General features: G+C 43.9%; 1 protein-coding gene across 1 annotated transcript; it reads right to left on the bottom strand.

The window, feature by feature from the left end:
• Positions 1 to 1,689: 1,689 nt before the first annotated feature.
• Positions 1,690 to 14,326, bottom strand: rnf32 (ring finger protein 32). The gene is given in 7 exon segments (XM_056299230.1): positions 1,690 to 1,863; positions 6,060 to 6,227; positions 8,785 to 8,893; positions 11,379 to 11,536; positions 12,945 to 13,115; positions 13,308 to 13,508; positions 14,318 to 14,326. Coding segments are annotated over 7 exon segments (990 nt in total).
• Between the last annotated feature and the right edge of the window lie 9,061 nt (positions 14,327 to 23,387).

Below are 23,387 nucleotides of genomic sequence, written 5' to 3'. Positions count from 1 at the left end.
TTGTGTGCGAGTGTTGGTGTGCGTGTGTGCGTCTCTGGGCAAATCCACTGTGAACCCCCCTGTGTGTCTCTATTTGTAGTCAAAGGGCGGCTAGATATGAAGTAGAAGTTGCCATGAATGTAGTCAGTGTCACTCACAGCTGGCTCTAGCAGAGAGAAAACTGCGGGGCTCCATTATCAGACAAGCTCTTAACCTGAAAAACCAGACAACCTGAGCTGATTGCCGAATAATATACAGCTATTTTTTATGGCAATTTAAATGTGATGCATTTCCAAGGTGACTACAACAACATGATGCTGAAGGAAGTAAGAAATATTGTACTTAATGTGTATTTGAAACATTACGTTTCTTTGCACCGGCAATGTTCAACATCGATTTTATTTTGAAAAGTAAGACAGTCTAGCATAGGTTACCCTGTCATCGTGCAGAAGACTGGGTAGAAATTGAAATTCAAAGCAGCGCTAACTCTCAATCAGAAACTCATGTTGCAGTTAATCTCCTCAAAGCTGCCATGTGAGCTCAGTAGGATTGAAATGAGTTTCCAAAGAGGAATTGGCATTTGTATACATGAACCAGTCCTTACCAGACTCTTACCAAAGACGAGCAGGATCCTATATTTTTTACCCATTAGGTTATGCTGATTATTTGGAAAGGGCAGCAACATGCCTGATAATAGTGAGCAGGATACGTGATGGTAAATTGTCATTCAGGGGTGTAGCTTTAGCCCAACTCTATTTTTTCTGGTGCATAATGTACCAACTTAAGCTCTTGTTACTTACTGCCTGTATTCAGCCATTAAATTCAACCTCAAACGTACGACTATGCTGACCAATAGATACTGTGAAAATCGAAATGGTCATAAGCTATAGATGGAATAAGGCGGACAGTATGCTAAATTAGAGTATTGTTTAATAACGCTGTATAAGCCACGGTAACCTACTAAGACCCATGGCTAGTAATTTTATGTTTTTTGAACTCTCGAAATCACAGCTGTGCTGGTATTCACTCTTGTATTCTCTATCAGTTACTGGGAACAGTAAATTGGGCTCTGTGGGGTCTGTAGTATTTGACAGGGAAGTTTGCGCCTGCTTAGTTATGCTGAATACATAGATATTCACAACCCTAACATAACAATTATACCCCTTGCATAGTCTGAGGTTTGGATTGACAGGGCTGGTTTCTGTCAAAATATGCACTCGTGATTGCCTTCACATTTCATCTTTGTCTAGTGTGGTGTTTCAAAGGTTGAGAGTTGGCCTGTACTTTAATTTAAGCAGCTTTTCTCCATGCTGGACTGTCGGTTTGTCAGCCAGTCTTCTGCATGTATTTCTTGACGTATGTTTGTGAATGTATTTTTTTACTGATAATTTCTGAGTTTGCGATAAGTTTGTTTTTGTTGTTCTTTTTGACGTTGGTTTGTTCGCAAATAAACAGAGGGAAAACTGGACTAGGTGCTTGTTTTCATTTTTAAAATTTATTTAGAAAGTTTAGATATAATTATATATATATATAGATCAAGTACCCTTATGAGTACAGCAGTCTTTTTTAGAAATGCAAATGGATATTACTGCTGATGAAATACACTTGCAGTTATGTTAAAATGCTGGACATAAACTCACAAACCAACTAGCCTTTTGCTTTGATAGGCTGTTATAAACTCAGAATTTTATTTATAAATTCATACCTGATTCAGACAAGAAGCTTGTAGTAGGCAGATCTGCAGAGAGGGCAGGTCGGTCTGCTGTTGATGCAGAAGGCCTCAAACCAGTCAACCCTGGTGGACTGCCGCGGCTGGGATACTCCGCTGGAGCTGCAGACTGAGGTCAGGTAGATGGAGCAGTCAAAGACTGCTCTTTGGATGACCTGCCAGACACCAAAACAAACCATTTTAGCATGGCAGCTATTTTAAGCAAGGAAATACAGTGCAAAGCCCTTACTGGATAGCCAGGGAGAAGTTGCTCAGAATGAGCTCAGTTGTCCTACTGACAAGGGACTTGTGAAAGCTTTTCTTCAGGACACTTCTCTTCCCGTGTCCAAGGGTAAGCCCCATTTGACCATAGAGAATGCTGGAGAAAACCGATTAGGCTGCTACCTGGCAGGATCTATTTATTTGTAAGGTCAAAGTACAGGGAACATTTACAAATGCATGAGTCCCTTGTAGGTTATTTAAAGTCCTGGAGAAGCTTGCATGTAACAATGATCCTAAGAGTTATGCCATCTGGAGCTTGGCTCCTGGTAGGGTCACTCAAGGCGGATAGGTCAAGGGGGAGGTTCCAGATGAAGTGCGAGTCAACAAAGACCTCAACGGTGGAACTGGCAGACGATGTCTTCAGGTCACAATGACAGTGAAGGTGGATGAAGGCTGCAACAGAGGGTGGTCCCCAATCATTTTGGTTCTCCATGCCATTGGACTCTGGCCACCCCCTGCCAAGAACTGTGTGGTGGCTGCAGGTGCATCAACCAGTCCACGTAAAAAGCTGTCACGTGCAGGCGTCCTCCTGCAAGGATCCCACCTGAAGACCCATAAGGACCTAGAACGAGGACAGTCATACTCAACCCCGAGTGACTGCCGATGGTCTAAAGTCCATATAAAAAATCAAATGAACATTGATGCAGTTAAAAAGATCTGTGTATGAAGTGACAATTACTAAAACGGATCATCATAAAAATTTTAGAAAAAAGAATTAGGGGGCATTAATACAAGCTTTAGAGAAGACTTTAAAATCTGAGATTGTTTTGAAAATTTCTGGCAAAGAATTGTTGAGATTTCCCCTTGAATTGAAAATACAGCTTGATCCAAAACAATCCTGCAATATCTGATGAGGCTCCTTCTTGACATTGTCTCGATGCATGCTCAATAATCCAGGTAAGGAAACCACAGAAAGTTGAATCAGTTCATCTGGACATGTTTATTGAGAGAAACGTTTCATCACTTACCTAAGCGACCGCTTCAGTCTCAACTGACTGCAGGTATCCCCGACCTTATAAATACAGTGGTATGATGACCGAAAACAACAATCAGTTTCATATGCAAATTACCATGATCATTAACTAGAGCTACAATGGCCATGTGTACTATTCATGGTGTTTCTGTGACTTCTAGATGCAAACGAATTAAATATGGAAGGGATGAATTTATGACACTTAAAAATGAGACCAAGGTTTATCCAGACTGAAGAGATCATACCTCTTTAAACTTTTACAGTGATTAGTGTTTGTATCCAGATTTGAATGGAATTAATTTCGCACACTTCAATTTTAATCAGCGTTTCTCCCCTGTCTCTTAATCATCTCTTCACACCTTCACAAATCAACTCAAATTTTGCTGGTTGGCACCAACGTGGATCAATCTTCTTTGAAGACCTATTCCACGGCAATTCATTCTTGTCTTTTGAATTTTTACGTCAAGAACACCGTCCATCCATTATCTTAACCGCTTATCCTGCTCTCAGGGTCGCGGGGATGCTAGAGCCTATTCCAGCAGTCATTGGGCGGCAGGCGGGGAGACACCCTGGACAGGCCACCAGGCCATCAGAGGGCCCACACACACACACACACACACACACACACACACACACACACCCATTCATACCTAGGGACAATTTAGTACAGCCAATTCACCTGATTTATATGTCTTTGGACTGTGGGCGGAAACCGGAGCCCCCAGAGGAAACCCACACAGACACGGGGAGAACATGCAAACTCCACACAGAGGATGACCCGGGATGACCCACCAAGGTTGGACTAAATAAATAACACGATATTCCAAAATCACACTTTTTCAACTATCTTGGAGCTTGCAGCTTTGCTTCCAAACATTTCCCTAACTACCCCAAACCTCCCAATAAATATTCTGCATATGAACTATTAAACCTGAATCCATTTTGACTGGGGCTTGATTTCCAGGACATACAATATTATCCAAAATATTGATCCGCCAACAAGGACTAAAATAAGGGAAGCCTGGGAAAGTGACCTAGAAATAGTAATCCCTGAGGATGTCCGGGGAGATTGCATCTCTGCTATTCATACTTCCTCTATTTGTATAAGACACGGGTTCATTCAAGTCAAGGTGTTCCACAGAATACATTACTCCAGTGACAGATTAGCTAAAATATACCCATATGTTAACCCCACCTGCCCTAGGTGCAGTAACCCAGTTTCGTTAGGCCACCTGTTCTGGTCATGGCCCTTCCTAGTCAATTTCTGGTCCTCCATATTCGACTGTCTTTCAGTTCTTGAACCCAACACACTCACCGCCATCTTTCGAGTAACACCAGTGGAAACTCATGTCACAAATGTGTAAAAGAAAGCAATAGCGTTTAGTAGCTTCATAGCACGTAGACCAATTCTCATGAATTGGAAATCCAACAAACACGAACCCTTCAAGTGATGGATACAGGAGGTATTGTCCTTGCTCCAGCTTGAGAAAATAAGTAAGACATGCACTGAACAGGTCCTATGACAAGTTTATTAAGGTATGGTCCAATTTATTGAATACGTAAAGGAACTGACTCTGATATACCATACCACCTGACTGATGTTTTTCCTATTCAGCTTATTGCTACTATGAACAATGTTTATACACTGGGCCTCCCCCCCCCCTTAATTTACTTACTGTTTATTTCTATATTATATTGGTCTTTCCTTTCTGAGTGTGCTCTTGCTCCCAGGGGAGGTGGAGAGGGATAAGGGAGGGTACAGTGTGGGGTAATGTTTATGTGAGTTCATTAAGTTTGTACATGTGTGTATGTCTTAAATAAATGTAAAACCCCTTACCTTAAATAAAGTTATAAAAAAAATCCTAACAGTGACGGAAGCTCAGTGCTTTACTTGCTTGCCAGACCTTTACTAGCTTGAGCACTCAGACATGCACGGTGGAAACTGGAGCGGTGGAGCTGAATTTCATTTATACACAACAAATGATCAACCCAAAGACAGCTTCCTTTATTCAGAAATGGTTGACATGTCTCTTTGTTAAATCCCTAATGATGAGCCGCACTCTCTTCCATGTGGGAGGTGCAAGGTTTATGGTGAAAACACGTTCACCGTTTGATAGCCCGTGTCAAGGCAGGAGAGCCTCTGCCCTGAACTCAACCTTTTCATATGCGATAAAGGGAGAGAAAAAGGCCTCGACTGCCATGAAACCCTTGTGTGCAACACAATGGAGGCCCATGGAACAGCAAATCTAGGTCTCTTTTCAATTCCACCGCAGCAGCGGAGGTGATGAAAAGCCTGGCGTGCATTATCAGACCGGGTCGCGTTTTTTTTGTAAACACAGGGGGACTATGAGCCAACTCACCAGCTTTCATTTTGGAGAAGTGAATGATCACCTCTGGAGTGATTTGTATTTTGTATTTACCAGTTGTGAGGCCATCGCTCCCAAGCATGCATTGACATGTCAAGCAAAAAGGCAATACTACAGGGCGAGTAGGACTAGGATAGAACTAACAATTATATATTATATATTTAGCTCTAGATATTGAGCGCTCGGCTCTGTGATGGCCTGGTGGCCTGCCCAGGGTGTCTCCCCGCCTGCTGCCCAATGACTGCTGGGATAGGCTCCAGCGACCCTGAGAGCAGGATAAGCGGTTTGGATAATGGATGGATTGATATTTTATAAGTCTTCATCCTATTATTATCATCCATTGTCTCTACCCTCCTAATCCAAAGTGGATGGGGTTGCAGGGTGCTGGAGCTTATCCCACCTTATACAAAACAACCCTGGACGTGTCGCCACTCCATCACAGGGCCTAAACACCAAAGCTCTCCTTCTGAAATTTACACTTATAAGCAAATTTAATTCAATCTTCAATCAACCTGCGGTGCATATCTTTGGACCACGGGAGGAAGTCAGCAGGAACGGTGTAGGAACATGTAAAGTCCCCACAGAAAGGCTGGGATCGAAGCCACTACCCTCTTTCTTGTTATCATAATCATCATCATTATTATCGATTACTATAATTATTACTAGTGTTGTGAGCAATAATATTGAAATGTGATTTTCTTCAGAAATACATGTGGCCATTGGTTGAATGTGGTGCTCTGTTGCTCCCAACCTGCTCCTGTATCCTGTCCCAGTTGTCCACCCGAGGCTCGGAGATGGGCTCTCTCTCCAGCTGCTGGAACACTTGTCCACTTGACGACAAAGAGCAGTTGATTTCACTCAGAAAAGACTCCACATCGATGTGACACGGCCGGACAAATTTGTCATTCAACTCCTGGAACTACTTCAAGAAAACAAAACAAAACAAAACAAGACATTTTAGTGACACAAAAGAAACATGTTTCATTCAGACACACAATGCAGTTTTCTGTGAAGGTTAATTGTGTGTGTGTGTGTGTGTGTGTGTGTGTGTGTGTGTGTGTGTGTGTGTGTGTGTGTGTGTGTGTTTAATGTCTGCAACACGCTGACAGGGTACAGTTGTTCAACAGATCAATACTGTCATGTCTCCTGCTAACATGGAGGATTAATGGAAACCAGTAAAAAGAGAGATGGTGCTGGGAAACATGAGGACACGCACGTGCGTGTGCGTGCGTGTGTGCGTGCACATGTGCATGTGCACTTGCTCTCTCATTGGCACAAATGTGAGCACACACACTCATACAGACACACATACAGACACACATACAATCACCTCCATGGGGTCTTTGCTCTCTCTCGCTGTCTCTCTCTCTCTGTCTCTGTCACTCTGTCTCTCTCTCTCTCTGTCTCTCTGTCTCTCTGTCTCTCTCTCTGCCACTCACAGTCACATCAGAATTACTTTACAGCCGGGCTTTTATCACTAATTAAACAACCGTTAACCGTTGCATATGGAGTTTTTTTTTTTTTTTTTTTTTATGAAATGACTTTTTCAACAGTCGAGGCAAACAGCACGGGCTCCGGTGAACTTTGCCTTGTTTGACAGTAGATGTGGACGGGAAAGAGGGACGGCAAGGAGGAAAAGGAGGCGGCCAGCAGAGGCCTTATCTCCCCGCAATCCATCTAGAATGTCGGTAGTTATCCCTCTAATGTGTTGACTCAGGGTCGGACCTCCGAAGCGGGTAGAAATGGAAAGCTGGCCATCGGGATGTGCAGATAAGAATTTCTGAAAACCGACCCCGATATCTAGAAGGTTCTGCTGCGGAGAACACCTGTGGCCTCGCGGGACAAAGATGCTTTATTGCTTTCTTGCTATCACTCGGTGAAAGGGGAAATTGAGAGAACGCGCTTCCCCATCTGACATCGAACACCGGTTTGTGCCCAACAGTCAACCAAACTAAAATAAAACGCCTGTTTACACTACAGTTACCAAAGCAAATATTATTCCCCCACCACCACCCTTGACACCCCACCCGTCAAAATCAAATCAGGAATCGCTTGTGTCACCGAGGCGGTGTAATCACACCATGAGGTTTGCTAAAGGCCACGGACGGCGACCTCCGGTTTGACTGACGGAAAGGTTCCGAATGATCTCACAACACTTCGGCACCTTCAGGGTTTCCCATCGTTTTGGGTAATCATTTTCCAGGTCTTTCAAAGGACACTTTCCAGGACTTCTGCACTGATGTGCTGCAAAACCATTTCAAATTGGGCTAAAAATATGTGATCTAAGCCAAACATCAGGCTAAAATTATGCAATCTCAGCAGGTAAAAATGTTTTTATAACCTAAATTTACAATTTTCCATGATCTCAATCCTATTTCCAGGGCATTTGATCAATTTTATCTTTTTTTTTTTTTTTGAAGGGTTTTCCATGACTGGAAAGCTAATCTATAAACATGCAGGTTGTCCGGGTTTTCCAGGACGTGTGGGAACCCTGGATACTGCTAGTTTACAATGGGTCAGTCTTAACTAACCGCATATGGTGGTGTGAAGACACCGTTGCAATCTTTGCATCTTCGTGTGTGTTTGTGTTTGCGTACGTACGTGTGGTGTTTGAATGTGTCCCTGAATTCTTCACGTGAAATATTTTTAAAAAAAGAGCCACGATGGAGAGTCAGTGCCGAGAGATGGTTGTCCAGAGTATTTTTCAAGTCAACAGAGGTCGGTGGTCTCGGCAGGGACAGATGGGTGTCTCACTAGGTGGCAATCTTCCCTCTCCCACAGAGCATGACCCCGTCGGCTGGCTGATCTGCAGTCCATGAGTTAACTAATGCCTGGTCTTTTACATCCCCTCCGTTAAGTCCAGTTGTTGTGGGACCCAAAACTTTGGAGGAAGGAACGAGTGAATAAAGCCTAAATGACAACCAGTGTTGGATATTCCAGTTTGTTTTTTTTCTAACTTCACTTCCCCTCTCCCCCCCTCCCACTCTCACACATTTCCCCCCAAAAACACACTTGGTTAGAGGAGGACCCTGCTTTTGTGTTGACCCTGGAATGTCCAGGCCGACTACAACACAAAACACTCCCTGTGATAAGTTGACAAACAGCGTATGACTCACACGGCATCAAAGGAACCTGAGAGGGTGAGAGAGGGTGAAAGCGTGCACGTGTGCCAGTGGGTGTGTGTGTGTGTGTGTGTGTGTACACTGGGGTCAGCGAGTCCCTTTGTGGTTGACACCCATATCTACATAGGCACTTGAGATGTGATGTCCATCACAGCCTATATTTGAGCAGCTAAACAGTTATGAAGTTTGAGACGCAAACTTAGGCATAGCGTAAGGCGGGGTGGGGGGTGTGTGTGACCACAGCATGACCAACGTGGCCCAAATAATAAAAATAAACCAACTAAAGTTTTAATGAAATGGATTTATCACAAGCACCGCTTTTGTCTTGATGGCAGAGTTTGACTCGAAGCTCACCTTTTCCTCATAGAATTTACGCCGCCGTTGTTCGTCTTCTGGAGGGATGGTCTTCCTCACGTTTCTGCACCATTTTCTAGCAGCGTAGCCTCGCCAACATGCTTGAATTCTGTGATCGACAAGACAATTTATAGGTTATTATTGACATTGCATTTTACTTTTAAATAATCAATCAAATATGACGTAGATGTATTGTTCAAATATTAAGAATTAAATATTAACGATAACGTAATAAAATCTGCTAAAAGCTGCTGCAGACTTCAAGGTGAGATCACAGTTACAATGACTGTCTTTACCTGTGCCCAAAACGTTTCTGAGCAGGACTAACTTCCTCAATACAAATGTAACATTCTTATAATAGGCCACAGTAGCCCAAATGTCCAAACCCAGGGCAGGAATTTACTAAACGAGTTTGTCAAAGCCAAAAACTGTCACGTGAAATTTCTTCTTGGAAAGCTAGCCTCGAGCTCCCATAGGGATATGTTTACTCAAACTTCGTGTGGAAGAGAACAAGGCGATCTCAGTACAGTTCGATCATATGGATCAGAAGGTGCTGAATGGGGCTGACCAGCACCAGCACCAACAAACCCAGCAATTTAATATCACTGAAGCCAGAATTAAAACATTTCATAGATTTTGCAGGTTGGTTATAAAATTCGAATCGAAAGTCAAACTACATTAGAGCTATAATCAGGCAAATCGTAGATACTGGTAAAATGTGGTTGAACCTTTTTATGGGGCAGTGATGAATTGCCTGCTGGTCAAGATCCTCTTCAAGCTGGTCTGCCATATTTTGCTTGTTAGTGATGATAACTTTGCTAATTCTTCCAACTTGCCGCTACCTGCCTTATTCCTCCACATCATGCTGCGATGGTGAGGAAGTTGAATGCTGTGTGCCTGACATTTCTCTCAGGAACGTTCTACCCGACAGTTAAAATAAGCAAGTCCAAAGGCTTTCATGATGTGGATATTTGTGGATTAGGTTTTGTCTTAAATACGCCAGTCGTGGAAAGTATCAAAGAGAACATGTGTTTGCGTGTAAATCTTTAAGGATTATAGCTTTAAGACTATTTTGTTGAATTTGGCTGGTTGAACGAGGCTGCCGGCTTGTGTAAATTGTTGCAGACGCATAGTGAAAGTTGATGTTGTTATAAATTTCTTTTCAAAATATTTTTATTGAATTTTTACCAGGGCTGGGCACATATATTCCTCGATGCTACACATAAATGTACTGAACAAGCAAAAACAAACAAAAACCTGTGGCACTGACAGTGGTAAAAGTGATATAGTGAAACAGCCCTTCCCTCCCACCCCCATGTCCCCACCGTACGTCCCCCCACCCCCCTGATTATCTGGAATGATTCTAAGGCACAATGTCTAGGAGTAAAGAAATAAATCATATAGCTATCATATAGCTAGTATTTCCATGGAGTCAGGTATTGTTTTTCATGTCAGGGGCCGAGTTAAAACGAACATCGTGCTTACATTGTTTGGGTGTTACGAAAGTACGTTAGAAAGGGTTCCCAGGTTTGGGGGTGTCTGGGTAGTGTAGCAGCCCATTCCATTGCCCACCAACACGGGGATTGCCGGTTCGAATCCCCGTGTTACCTTCATCTTGGGTCAGGCATCCCTACAGACACAACTGGCCCTGTCTGCGGGTAGGAAGCCGGATGTGGGTATGTGACTTAGTCGCTGCACTAGCGCCTCCTCTGGTTGGTCAGGGCACCTTTTCTCTTTAACAATTTTTATTGATTTTCATAATGCATTTTTATGCACATGAACATGAATATATATGGAAGTACATAACCATAAATGCATTATACCTAATCCATATACATAGATTAGTACACAGATTGCACATGTATAATGCCATACATATTATTCATAATACACACATACATATAGAAAAAGAAGTCAGGGCACCTTTTCAGGGGGGAGGGGGAACTGGGGGGGAAAGCGTGAGCCTCCCACGCGCTACGTCCCCCTGGTGAAACTCCTCACTGTCAGGTGAAAAGAAGCGGCTGGCGACTCCACATGTATCGGAGGAGGAATGTGGTAGTCTGCAGCCTTCCCCAGATCCGCAGAGGGGGTGGAGCAGAGACCAGGACGGCTCGGAAGAGTGGGGTAATTGGCCAAGTACAATTGGAGAGAAAAGGGGGGGGGGTTCCCAGGTTTTATAAAAAATCTTCTCTGAGGCACTGAGTGAGAATCGCAGGATCTCTAAGTTGAGACAGACATTATGTCTTGAAGCCACAGACTAAGCATGGGCGGGGCAGCATCCTTCTATATGAGCAAAATTGCGCGTCTGGCCAAGAGCAAAGCAAAGGCCACCATGTGGCACTCCGCAGATGTCAGATGAGAGTCATCTCCATCAGTAATGCCAAACAAAGCAATAAGAGGGTCTGGGTCTAGGTTTTGTTTTAAAATTTTAGATAGGGTACAAAACAAATCGTTCCAGAACTTTTGTAAGTGAGGGCACAGCCAGTATGGATCAAGGTAACATCACTGTTTTTGCATTTGTCCCAAGTGGGGATGATATCAGGGTAGATGTTAGATAATTTAACCTGTTGTTGTATAATTTTAAGACTGTTTACCTGGAGGCACACTGCTGCCTGAAGAGGCGAGCCCCGTCGTGGATCACCAGAGTTTCATAATGCTCCTCTCTGCACATGGGGCAGCACCTCCTTCCGTAAAACCTCTCGAAGACCCACAGGCACACTCTGTGGAACACATGGGAGCAAGACAGCAACACCTAGAGAGAACAGAAGCGGGAGTTTAAGGCAAAATCAATGCGTACCAAATGGTAACATATTGTCAATAAAGAGCCAGTGGCCAACCAGCCTGTTGTAGAGGTCTAGATGTGGAAGTTGATGGTAAAGCTTGACATGCCTGCTGAAAATGCTATATATATATATGCACACACAATTGTGTGTGTGTGTGCATGCTTCTGGATATTCCTTTATGCTGGCTATATATTCATATAATATCACACATGCGTGAATGTCTCTAATCGTTTCAAACTGTTTCTTTGCTTAATTTGCCAAGAAGACAGGAGACGGCGTGACCCCCATCGGGGCTGGCGGGGACCTGGACTATAGACTCCACCCCCCACACACCCCCACCCTTGTCTGTGAGAGGGACACTTCTGATCTGAAACGAGACAGCCACAGCTATGAGGCTCGGCACACATAACAGTTTACTTAACTCTCTAGTGGGTGTTGTGTGTGTGTATGTGTGTCTGTTGGTGGGAGGTTAAGCATATTGATTTCCCATTGTTTTTGGTCTGACCAACATACTCCATCACCAGTGAAAGGGCCCCCCCTGTGGTGCACAATTTCCAGGAGTTCAACAAGCCATTAGACCAGAGAGAATACTCTCACTTCCCACTAGCAAAGCCTCAAGCCGTGGACTGCAACCTACCATGTCAGATTCTGAATACACAAAGTGCACAGGGACTTTTTTTTTTCATCTTAATCTGTTTAGGAAATTTTCTGATGTGGTTGGTCACTAAGAAAATCAATCTGAATAAATTAACATAACTCTCTCAACACAACTGTAAAACCGGAAAACACAATAGAAGACATAACCGCCCTGTGAACCAAAGTCTTGCAAGAGTAAGCCAGATCAACAAAGATTCTCTCTTGTCACTTTCCCTTGTTAGCAGGCACTAATTAACTTTTTTTCCCCCCTTGACTCAAACTAATATTTACACGTGCGTCTATGGCAACTGTGCTTTGTGAGGCCGTCTATTCTAGCCCCGCATTCTTGAGGAGATTGGCATCTTAAAAGGGGATCAGAAAGGTGTAAAAGACTGAATGACCCTCACAGTAACACACTGATTGCTACATCATCGCGTCACAGTTGAGTTCCAAGGCAGTATGGGTAAATTTGTACAGTTGTCCATACAGATTAGAACATACAGGAACTGAAGCTTGGTGTGTGTGTGGGTGTGTGTGTGTGTGTGTGTGAGAGACAAAGTGGTAGTGTTTGTGTGCACACATGCATGTGTGTATGTTCATGCAAGTGTGTTCATATGTGCTTGCCCATGTGTGTGTATGTGAAACGAGGTTTAACCCCAGTGAGAAATGAGGAGTTTGACAACAAGACAGAAAATGAATTTCTCACAGTAAAACGGTTGGTGTTGTGTCAGCGGAAAAAACACCTGACGGCGTAGATGAAAACTCCTCCCGGCATATCACAAAAGGCTGAGCCGAGTCTCCCTGGTGAACAGACCTTGCCTTGACTTGGGTCCTCTCGAACACTGTCAGCCTTGGGTCCACTCGGCCACTGTCAGCCTTGGGACTGGGGATGCCACCAAGCCATCTTCTGAGCTGACGAGAAAATACAATCACACCTTGTGGAGACATTTGTCTGTAAATAGACTGCACATTTCTGGATGATTCACTCATAGAGTAAGTCTTTAACTGGCAGACATCTAAAGCAGGTAGATTTTTTTTAAATGTGGTCTACCGAATGTCAAACAAGGTGAACCTGGACCGAGTACATATTTTCGCTCTTCTTACCCATCTTGTTTCTGGGGGCTTCTTTGTCTGTCTTCCTCCATTTTGAATGTTTTTGCTCTTTCCGGGTACTTTTCTGCTGCACCTCAATTCCACAGGGTTACAGGGTGACAGATGCTCATACAGCAGGTTTCGTCAAATGTGGTCTTGTACGGCAGCCGAGGCTATTACCAACTTGCTGCTGGTAGTTTTTGTAGTCAGACCCTATAAAACACATTGGTTCAATGGTTTGTAATTGAGTTTAAATGAACTGATGAATCACCAGGCAAGTATCATCACTGGGGCCAAGCAGCCAATGTGAGATTTTTTTAAAATTGATCATCAACATTGGAATAATGAATGGCTTAATAAAATTAATGGGCTAAATGAATTCTGAACTGTCCTTTATTAAAACCAATAGATCCGAAAGAATAGTGAGTTGAGAGATTGCTCAGCCAGTGGATGATGCGGAATTGCTTGGGATAATTCACTAATGCAGCAATTACTGGGTTTGACGAATTACTTGAAAAAGGGACGCAACTTCTTTGGAACATACTGGAGAGTACAGTCCATTTTGTGGTTTGCCAACGTCAACAAACGTCTTTGCAAATTATTGTGTTAGCTATGTTACTTTCGGTTATACATGATAAAAAAAAAAAGTCGCTGGTTTTCATTACTAACTGAATTGTGTGACAAACAATGTTAGCTAACTACTCGACGTGGTACTGCTAGCGTATCGAGAAAGGTGCTGTAACGGTCATGGATGACTAGACTCGTTAGCCCTTGGCTAAAAGGTCGGACCCTTTAATCGACTGGTTAACGTGGACGCCCGTGGTGCGGGAGACCAAGTTCGCGTCCCGGCTGCGGCGGTTCCCGGGCTGACCCCCGAATTCGCTACAGCACGTTAGTACCCCCCCCCCCGAATTCGCTACAATATAAAGCAAGTTATCACTGAATTACATCCATAAGATACCGTTATTTCATTTCTAAACAAATGAAAAAGGAGAGATATGCAAAAGGAGAGAAATACAAACCTTCCGCATTGTCGTCCTTGGAGGGGAATGTTTACACCGTTACTATGGAACCGAGCCGCCCCTGTAATGGCAAATTCTGCATCCCCTGAATAATATGTTTCCCATCTGTTCGAGGCGTCGTGGTATTTTTGTTTTTCCACTATTTTTAGATTCTCTATTTCTCCAACTACCTTTAGATCATCAACCCGGTTTTACAAACGACATAGTATATCAAAAGTAGGGGAATTGCCACTGGAAAAAATGCTTTTGCTTTTGATATGCGTCTTTGTTTGTGAAACCGTGAAGATATAACCTTAAGAAATAAAATGAAATCATCATTAAGAAAAAAATCTTTATATTGCAACTTTTCATTCCCATATGTGAAATGGTAACGCAACAGTCGCGTTCTGCGAAGCCACACATATATGGGACACATTATTTTGGGGATACAAACTTTAACACCACGCCCCTCTCAACCCACTACAACAGTAACTACCTTGAGTTAATTGAGAAAATGCATTCAGAAAGCAGTGTAACTGTCTCTTAACTGGAACCTAGGAACATATTTCAAGACCTTTATTCTCATAAGGCATTCACAAAGAAAGTGCTCAATGAAGCCAATGGATAATGAAAATTTCAGATGTTCCTACTCTAAGATTGGCTCCATCAATCTAACTAGAGCCTTTCGCTCCTCCTCTCTGACAGGTGCATAGTGTCAAAATATCACATGCCCAACCCTTTCTTTTAAAATGCAAAAACAATGCTGCTTTCTAAAAATGACCCATAACAGCTCTATCTCGCTAATGATTATTTTATTGTGGAGGAGATCTCAGTAAATGGCTGGAGGCCGACCGAGGAAGGTTAGTCTATGGTGTGTCTGGGTGACTCACCGAGCTGTCGTCAAAGCAGGCAGTGAACAAAGGTAAGCTGCTCATACCTGTGCTGTGAGCTAAGGGATCTCTCCCAGGTCACCCATACATGGAAAACCATACACACAAACACACAGGAGCCTTTTTGTGTGCCCGATGAAAAGTTTGCTTTATTTCGCTCACACACACGCACACATACCCACACACACACACACACACACACACACACACACACAGACACACACAATCTTAAAATGCTTTGCAGCCTTGATTGACTTTGATGCGCTCAGACAGAATCAGTGAAAACAGATGGCCGAGGAGAGGCCTAACGGTGAGACCTGTCAATCCGAGGAGTCCTCTAAGAAAACAAAGTGAAGACCTGGCTCTATAGGGGAGGAGGAAACCCCTGTGCTCCTCAAGAGGCTGCCGCATTCTTGAGATTAGAGCAAGAAAAACGCAGACCACTGCCCTTAATGCCCCAGACAAAGGCGCGGAACAATTTATTAGTGAAGAATTCAAGGCCGTGGCTCAATCAAAGGGCTGTCGTCCACAGTGCCAGACTCTGGGGCCTTAGTTTGTTGTTTTAGGTAAATAATCACGCTTAAAAGATACGGCAGAGATGGGGCTCAAGTCCCCCCATAAAGCCTGCATTCTTCCAACTGTCATCAGAATGGATTTCAGTTTGTGCTTTTATTTTTCAGCAGGGATACTGTTTGCCTTTTTCTTTATAAATACCATTTTAAAGAGCTTTTTATTTAACTTTCTTCCCCCTGAACCTCTTTACCTGATCTGTGGTATTTTGAAAAGACAACTCATCTTGTCGTGCAAAGAGCTGATGACTTAAGAGAAGGGTAAAAAAAAGAAAAGAAAAAGAAGGAAAAGACAAGTGGGTTGTGCAGCAAGGTCATGAAAGACAACCCTTCGCTGAACTGCTTTGCAAATCGGCACCCAAAACACACCGAAAAAGATCACATGACACTCACAATTTGTCAATTTCTGATGAAATTTCCTGAATTTTCAAGTTGGTTTTCGCAAACAAAACGACGACCTGATTTTCTGATGACCAACAAATTAACATGCGAGGAAGTGAGGACAGTGAAACAAACGGCGAGTGCAGAACAATTTACGTCGATGTTTTCAAGTCAGTGTCAGGCTGACTAAGATGCGGCTAAATCAACGTTTCATCTCAGGCGCCAACAGTGAATATCAAGTGGGAAAGAAACGTAGCATGAAGGTAATTAATATTGAAAGAAATAAAGCATGTAGACATCCGAGTAAATACATAACACTTTCATGGCACTGTGTCAGTTCAAACTCATAAAATCGGTCCATGTCCATACATCATACACAGTGATATATTGCATTGTTGTTCAAATGAGTAATTGCCCTGAGACATGGATGAGAGAGGGCAGCCCATAATGGTTAATTAACAATTATGTCAGCCAGTGAGATGACCAAGAGACCAATCACTTTGATAGGAGACAGTGGAGGGGACAGAAATCAAATTATTTTATGACTTGCCCCATAACGCTTCCCTAACAAGACTTTAATCACTCCATGGTGAATAGGAGACCCCCATGGCTATCTGGGAGAGAACCAATCACGAGAGGGGGACAGGAAGGCTGTGCTTATTTGCTGTTATCTCCTGCGTCATTGCTGAGTAAGTAAGCTATAAAAGAACACAGCCATCATTAGAGCCGTTTGCTTGTTTTTCAGAGAGATAGAGCTCCTAAAGATTGGACATGTCCTTTGTAAATGAAATACAAATCACCCCGGGCTTTGGGTTTTACTTCATTTACTAAGTGCTACATTACCTCATACTTTGGACCTAACAATGGATTTCCCATAAATCTCTGGCCAGTTGAAATGACGAAGGGGCTCACATATCACAAAATGTGCCAGCGCTTATTAGCACTTGAGAAGTTATTGATCGAGCATTTTGAATAATGTCCGCTGGGGGCTATGGTGGCACTCAGAGGCCTGCAGAGGCCCCCATGTGCTACTGGCTGGGACTTTTCCCTCTCAATTACCTTCACTTTGTGCTGACTGCCAGCCTGAACCCTGGCAAGAAGACATCCACTGCAGTGCCCCACTGCCAGAGGAATGATAGGATCCCATCATCTGTTCCCTGAAACTTTTGTAATATTCAGAAGGCAAGGGAACCGATTCTTCACATTATTCATAAGGAAAAGGAACTTATTTAAAGAGTTGGATGACTACAGAGTGCTTACATTACTGGAGAGAATGAATACTGGCATAGGATAATAATTGTAGCATGATTAGCAATGCTCTGTATATGGAGGAATGGTCAAAAGTGTCACACCTATAAGTTGCCATAATTAAGAAATTTGGGCTGAGGGCGTCTGGGTAGCGTAGCAGTCTATTCCGTTGCCTACCAACACCAGGATCACCGGTTTGAATCCCCCGTGTTACCTCCAGCTTGGTCTGGCATCCCCACAAACATAATTGGCCGTGTCTACGAGTGGGAAGGCGGATGTGGGTATGTGTCCTAGTCACTGTACTAGTGCCTCCTTTGGTCGGTCGGGGCGCCTGTTCAGGGGGGAGGGGGAACTGGGGGGATTAGTGTGATCCTCCCATGTGCTACGTCCCCCTGGTGAAACTCCTTACTGTCAGGTGAAATGAAGCAGCTGGCAACTCCACATATATCAGAGGAGACGTGATAGTTTGCAGCCCTCCCCGAATGGCTCAGAAGAGTCGGGTAATTGGCCATTGGCTGAATACAACTGAGGAGAAAACGGGGGGTAAAAAAAAAAAGAAATCTGGGCTGATGGGTAAAATATATGCAAAATATGGCAAAATGCATTTGTGTAATGCAAATATTATTGTGAGGATGAGGCACTCAAATCAATTACTGGGATGACAATCCTGTGAGGTGTCCCAATGGGAGCAGTGTCATCCTGGGTGACAGTTTTAACTATTTGCGGGACTTAAGTGACAAGTAATATGAGTATGATAATATGTATAGCTATGTCTTTCAGAGCCATATAAAATCCAAGTTATCTCAGAGAATATGTCACTGAGTTTGGTATTTTCTGGTCTGAAAGACCTAGATGATCGCTCAGAGTTACTATGTCCATTGTAATTCACTACGTCTTTGCCATTTTGGGGATTAGTGGTACTCCATCCGTTTTTTCCATTATCATGCTGAAGTCGTAATGAAGCCACTGCATGCCATGCCGGCAAGGAGTCGTGTTTAGGGTTATCGTGGGTATTTCCATCTACGTAAATAATGCATATACAGGGCGTCCGGGTGGCATGGCAGTCTTTTCCATTGCCTACCCACACAGGGACCACTGGTTCGAATCCCCGTGTTACCTCCGGCTTGGTTGGGCATCCCTACAGACACAATTGGCCGTGTCTGCCGGTGGGATGCCGTATGTGGGTATGTGTCCTGGTCGCCGCATAGGCGCCTCCTCTGGTTGGTCAGGGTGCCTGTTCGGGGGGGGGGGACTGGGGAGAATAACGTGATCCTCCCACACGCTACGTCCCCCTGGCAAAACTCCTCACTGTCAGGTGAAAAGAAGTGGCTGCGGACTCCACATGTATCGGAGGAGACGTGGTAGTCTGCAGCCCTCCCCGGATCGGCAGAGGGGGTGGAGCAGCGACCGGGGTGGCTCGGAAGAGTGGGGTAATTGGCCAAATACAAGTGGGGAGAAAAGGGGGGGGGTGCATATACAATGCTGGTTGCCAGTGTCTCCTCCACTGACCACTACATTGATTCAGACACTTTTATTATGTTTTATTTTCCAAACAAAAAAGACAAACGGCCTGCTCATTGCAATTTCAGTACGCACTGTAGGGTCACTGCAAGATGTGATAACAGCGCATTAGGATATCAACACCATGCCAGGTGTGGCGTCAGTGGATGTGATGTGAACCTAAAATCTACCACTGAATACCAATGTCATTAAACTCGCCCAGCGGCATGACCTGATGGCAGTTATCAAACGATGTTGAAGATCCTGAAGTGAGAGCGGTTCAGAATCATTCCACGCCAAACCATTCACTAATGTAAATGCCACTGGAATGGTTTCTGTCAGTACTCAGAACTGTTTGGCCTTGCTATGGAAAAGCACCACATGTCAGTAAACCCATCACACATCATTACATAGGAGACGTGTCAGCTCCAATGACACGTCTTTATGTTGGTGAGTCCTTTTTTTCTGAACCCATCCATCAATACACAGCACAAGGCATGATTTACGAGCACAAAATGGATGAGCCGAGCCTGGCAGCAACCTCATCACACATTACCCAAAAAGTAAATGCTAATAATCAATCTCCAATTACAAGTTCCACCAAATTTCAACCAAGGTTACTTTTTGTAGAGCTGACATGCTGTGACAATTTTAATGTAACGTCACTATAGCAAAAACCAATCATTTCTGGTACGGTTGTGTGGCCATTGTTCTCAATAATGGACAATAATTGAGCAGAATCCATCACTGTTTCCAGAAATAGAGCACTGTAATGGCCATAAATTGTGCCGTGGAGGCATGAGCACAGAAAATCCGACCACCCCTACTGAGTCTGAGAGGCCCTGCAACTTCTGCACATTCACTTCAATATCTATATGTGAGCCCATGCTGATTACATACAATGCACATCCAATTGAGTCAAATCATACCTTTTATGCACAGGGTGAAATGGATTGACCTTTGTAGGATGTTATGAACAGGGTGCAGAGCAGCACTTCAACTGAATACAATAAAAAGGTTACCTGAAAACTTGCAGTTGCCTTTTACAATATCACCCAAGTGATCCATCGTTGTACAGTGAACATAATTTTTGGTGCTATTCCTTAGTCAAATGCAATTAAAGGTTTGAAATATTGAATGACAATTTAGATCAGTGGGTTTTTTTTTATGACCACAGAGATTAAATAGCATGCTTATCAATATCGCCAATCTCCTCAAAGAGTGAACGCTGTAAAGGTAATTAGCTGATTTCTTCTTTTCTTTTTTTAAACAAATACCTGAATTAAATGAGTGAGGCCCGAGACTTCCTTCAAAACCTCACCATAAATCAGACTCAGTTATTTCATGTGACTGAATGAGCGCAAGAGCCTGAAGTTTGCCTTTTGCCGTGCGGAATGTGTTTGCGGTGAGTCTCGTAAATGCCAAGTTCTTTGGGCAATAAGAATAAATATCACAACCACTCTCTAGAATTACCACATAATTGGGGACTTTCCGCGTCTGCGAAGGACCCCACTGTCTCCTCCTACCCTCACATTCACTGCAATGGATGAGTCCATGTTCAGGTGGCAACGAGTGGGAGCGTGGCAGGATGAGATCCTATCTTGCCAGTCATAGGGTTCAACAACAGCTCACATGGTTGCAAGTGACAACAATGACACCGTTTGCACCATTTAGCATGCAGCCGTTTGATGAGAAACACTGAAGGCAAAAGTACATTAAAGGAAATACGAAACACTAAAAAGACCTTATGACCTCTGAAAGCATTGCCACAATAAGCTGTGGAGGCACCATCGCCTGAAGACGGCAGTCCACGACTACCTCTTGTTAGCATAGGCCGCGGTTCAGAGCCGGCATAGCACTCAGCATTAAGCTGTCAAGCTTATGCTCCGCTAAAAATCCAAAATAATATGATTGTCAAAGGCCAAGCCAATTACAAAAAAAACACAATATAAAATCCCTACGGTCTAGAGACGCATGTTGCCCAACCATTCGGCAGGCAAGTCATTCACCATAGCTTAGATACTTCAAAGCATGTTGAGATCCTGCCAAAAAAAAAAAAAAAAAAAAAGGCTCTTGGCCTCTTGTAATTTCAGTGGGTGATGAAAGGTAAAGTAACAACACTTATTTACTTGTTGTTCGGTGTGCCAATAGAAGAACCACAGATGTTTTTGTTTCCACTATCTGCCAAACCAAATCTCCAAATCTTCCTCCTGTCATCTGATTAGTGTTTATCTACAAAGTTTAAACTTTTGTGGGACAATTTTAATGTAACGTATTTAATGGCTCAGTGTTTTTCACATAAAACCTGTCCTTGAAATAACTAATTATATAATGACTAATGATTAGGACTTCTCTCCTGCATCCTGGTTTCTCTTCACAGTATATGTAGTAACACATCCTGTGAGTGGTGGAAGAATCCAGGTCCCTCCTGAGGTGAACTTGTTAGCGTAAGGCCAAAGATGCTGAAGGGATGTGTGACATCTCCCATGATGTATTCAGCCAGATGCATTGGACCTGTAGGATGCATTCATTGGTGCTGTTGCAGACTGTCCATTTAAGAAACAACTAGGGCATTCAGGTAGGGTAGTGGTCTATTCCATTGCCTACTAACACAGGGATCGCCGGTTCGAATCCCCGTGTTACCTCCGGTTTGGTCAGGCATCCCTACAGACACAGTTGGCCATGTCTGCAGGTGGGAAGCCGGATGTGGGTATGTGTCCTGGTCGCTGCACTAGCGCCTCCTCTGGTCGGTCGGGGCGCCTGTTCGGGGGCGGGGACGGGGGACTAGGAGGAATAGTGTGAGCCTCCCATGCGCTACATCCCCCTGGTGAAACTCCTCATTGTCAGGTGAAAGAAGCAGCTGGCGACTCCACATGTATCGGAGGAGGCATGTGGTAGTCTGCAGCCCTCCCTGGATCAGCAGAGGGGGTGGAGCAGTGACCGGGACGGCTCGGAAGAGTGGGGAAATTGGACGGGACACAATTGGGTAGAAAATGGGGGGGGGGGGACAACTAAAGTTATGGCTTGTACGTACCATAAACAAAAGTCTGAAACTTCATGAGGTCTAACAGAATATAGCTCATCTTTCAATCATACCTATCAATGGTACAAATTCTGTATCTACAATACCGAATAGTGGACTGTACATTTACTGTAAGTGAGCATGATGTCTGACTGCCCCTGTATGATAAAAAAACACAACTTCTAATAATTCTCATCTACTATGAATGAGATAATCCAAAGCAGTAAGGTGTCAAGTACTGGGATACAGATATAGTCCAATTATCTACTGTAAGCCGCCTTGACTCTTAAATCTCATCACCACAATCGGTAATGCTATCTGATTGTTATTATAAGATCACAATGAATTCATAAATCAATAAAGTAAATGTCTAGGTGGTAGTGACAATGGGAGTATGCACTGGGAAATTCGTTTTTTTTCCCCAACAAAGCGAATCCCATGTGGAGCCGGTTGGGATGAAACTTCACATTACACATTGCTTCAATGGGAATCGAACCCAAACCCAAACCTGAATCCTCCAGTCGAGGGAAACAACCCTACTGACCTCCAGGCCATCCTGCCACCCCCTTATCGAAATTTACACCAGCTCTTCCAAGAAGAATCATTCTTGAAATCTTCAAACCGATCTGTGCCAGTTGTACCGCGAAGTGCAACGTCAGGCAACATTTCCGCATGAGTTAACCTTCATTCACTCGCATGTGGAGGGACATTACTGGAAGATCCAGTGGGAGAAGTGACAGACTGCTGGCAGTTTGCCGGCTCTGTCTGCCCTGCCAAAGAAAACAGGTGAGCTTCTCATCTCTTCACACCTCCGCCTGCGCCTACCGCTCTGACAGCCTGGTAGAGAAAGGTATGGAAAAGAATCAGGAAGACGCTCGTCCTATCTTTCTTACCATTTGCTGTATGGCCCCGCTGCGGAAACCAAAGTTTGATTTAAAACTATCACAACCTGGCTATGTGAAATGAGTAAAATTCCAAATAACTTTACTTTGGATTCTGTCCATTGCAGCGAGGGGGGGGGGGGTCAGAGTCGCAGCCGGTTTGATTGGCTGCTACGCTTCCCCTTTCTCGCCGTAAATTTGAGGACCTGTCCCGCTGGATGAGAGCTGGAATGGAAGATCAAGGCTAGCAAGGTGCAGCCCTGACGTGTTTACATTCCACCGTGATGTCCCACTCAGCGTCTGTCGTTTGACGCCACAAATCAATATTAGGGGAGATGAAGTGGAGGGGAACTCATGAAATTCAAACATTTCTCTGATGTATATTCCAATTCGCTTGACCCTTCGATGGGGTCAACAGTGCCACGTCAGTCAAGATGTGCCAGCTTTGTGTTTACCTTACACCCAAACTTTGGACCCATACCTCAGCTGAAAACAGCCACTTTACAGCTGGCTACCGGGAACCCGAGACGTCACATAAGCGGCACAATACCTGGCCATCAAAAACTGACAACCTTTGAACTGTCACTCTTTGGAATGACT

Source organism: Lampris incognitus, chromosome 19, assembly GCF_029633865.1.
Source record: "Lampris incognitus isolate fLamInc1 chromosome 19, fLamInc1.hap2, whole genome shotgun sequence".
Taxonomy (NCBI): domain Eukaryota; kingdom Metazoa; phylum Chordata; class Actinopteri; order Lampriformes; family Lampridae; genus Lampris; species Lampris incognitus.
This window is presented reverse-complemented; position numbering and strand designations above follow the sequence as displayed.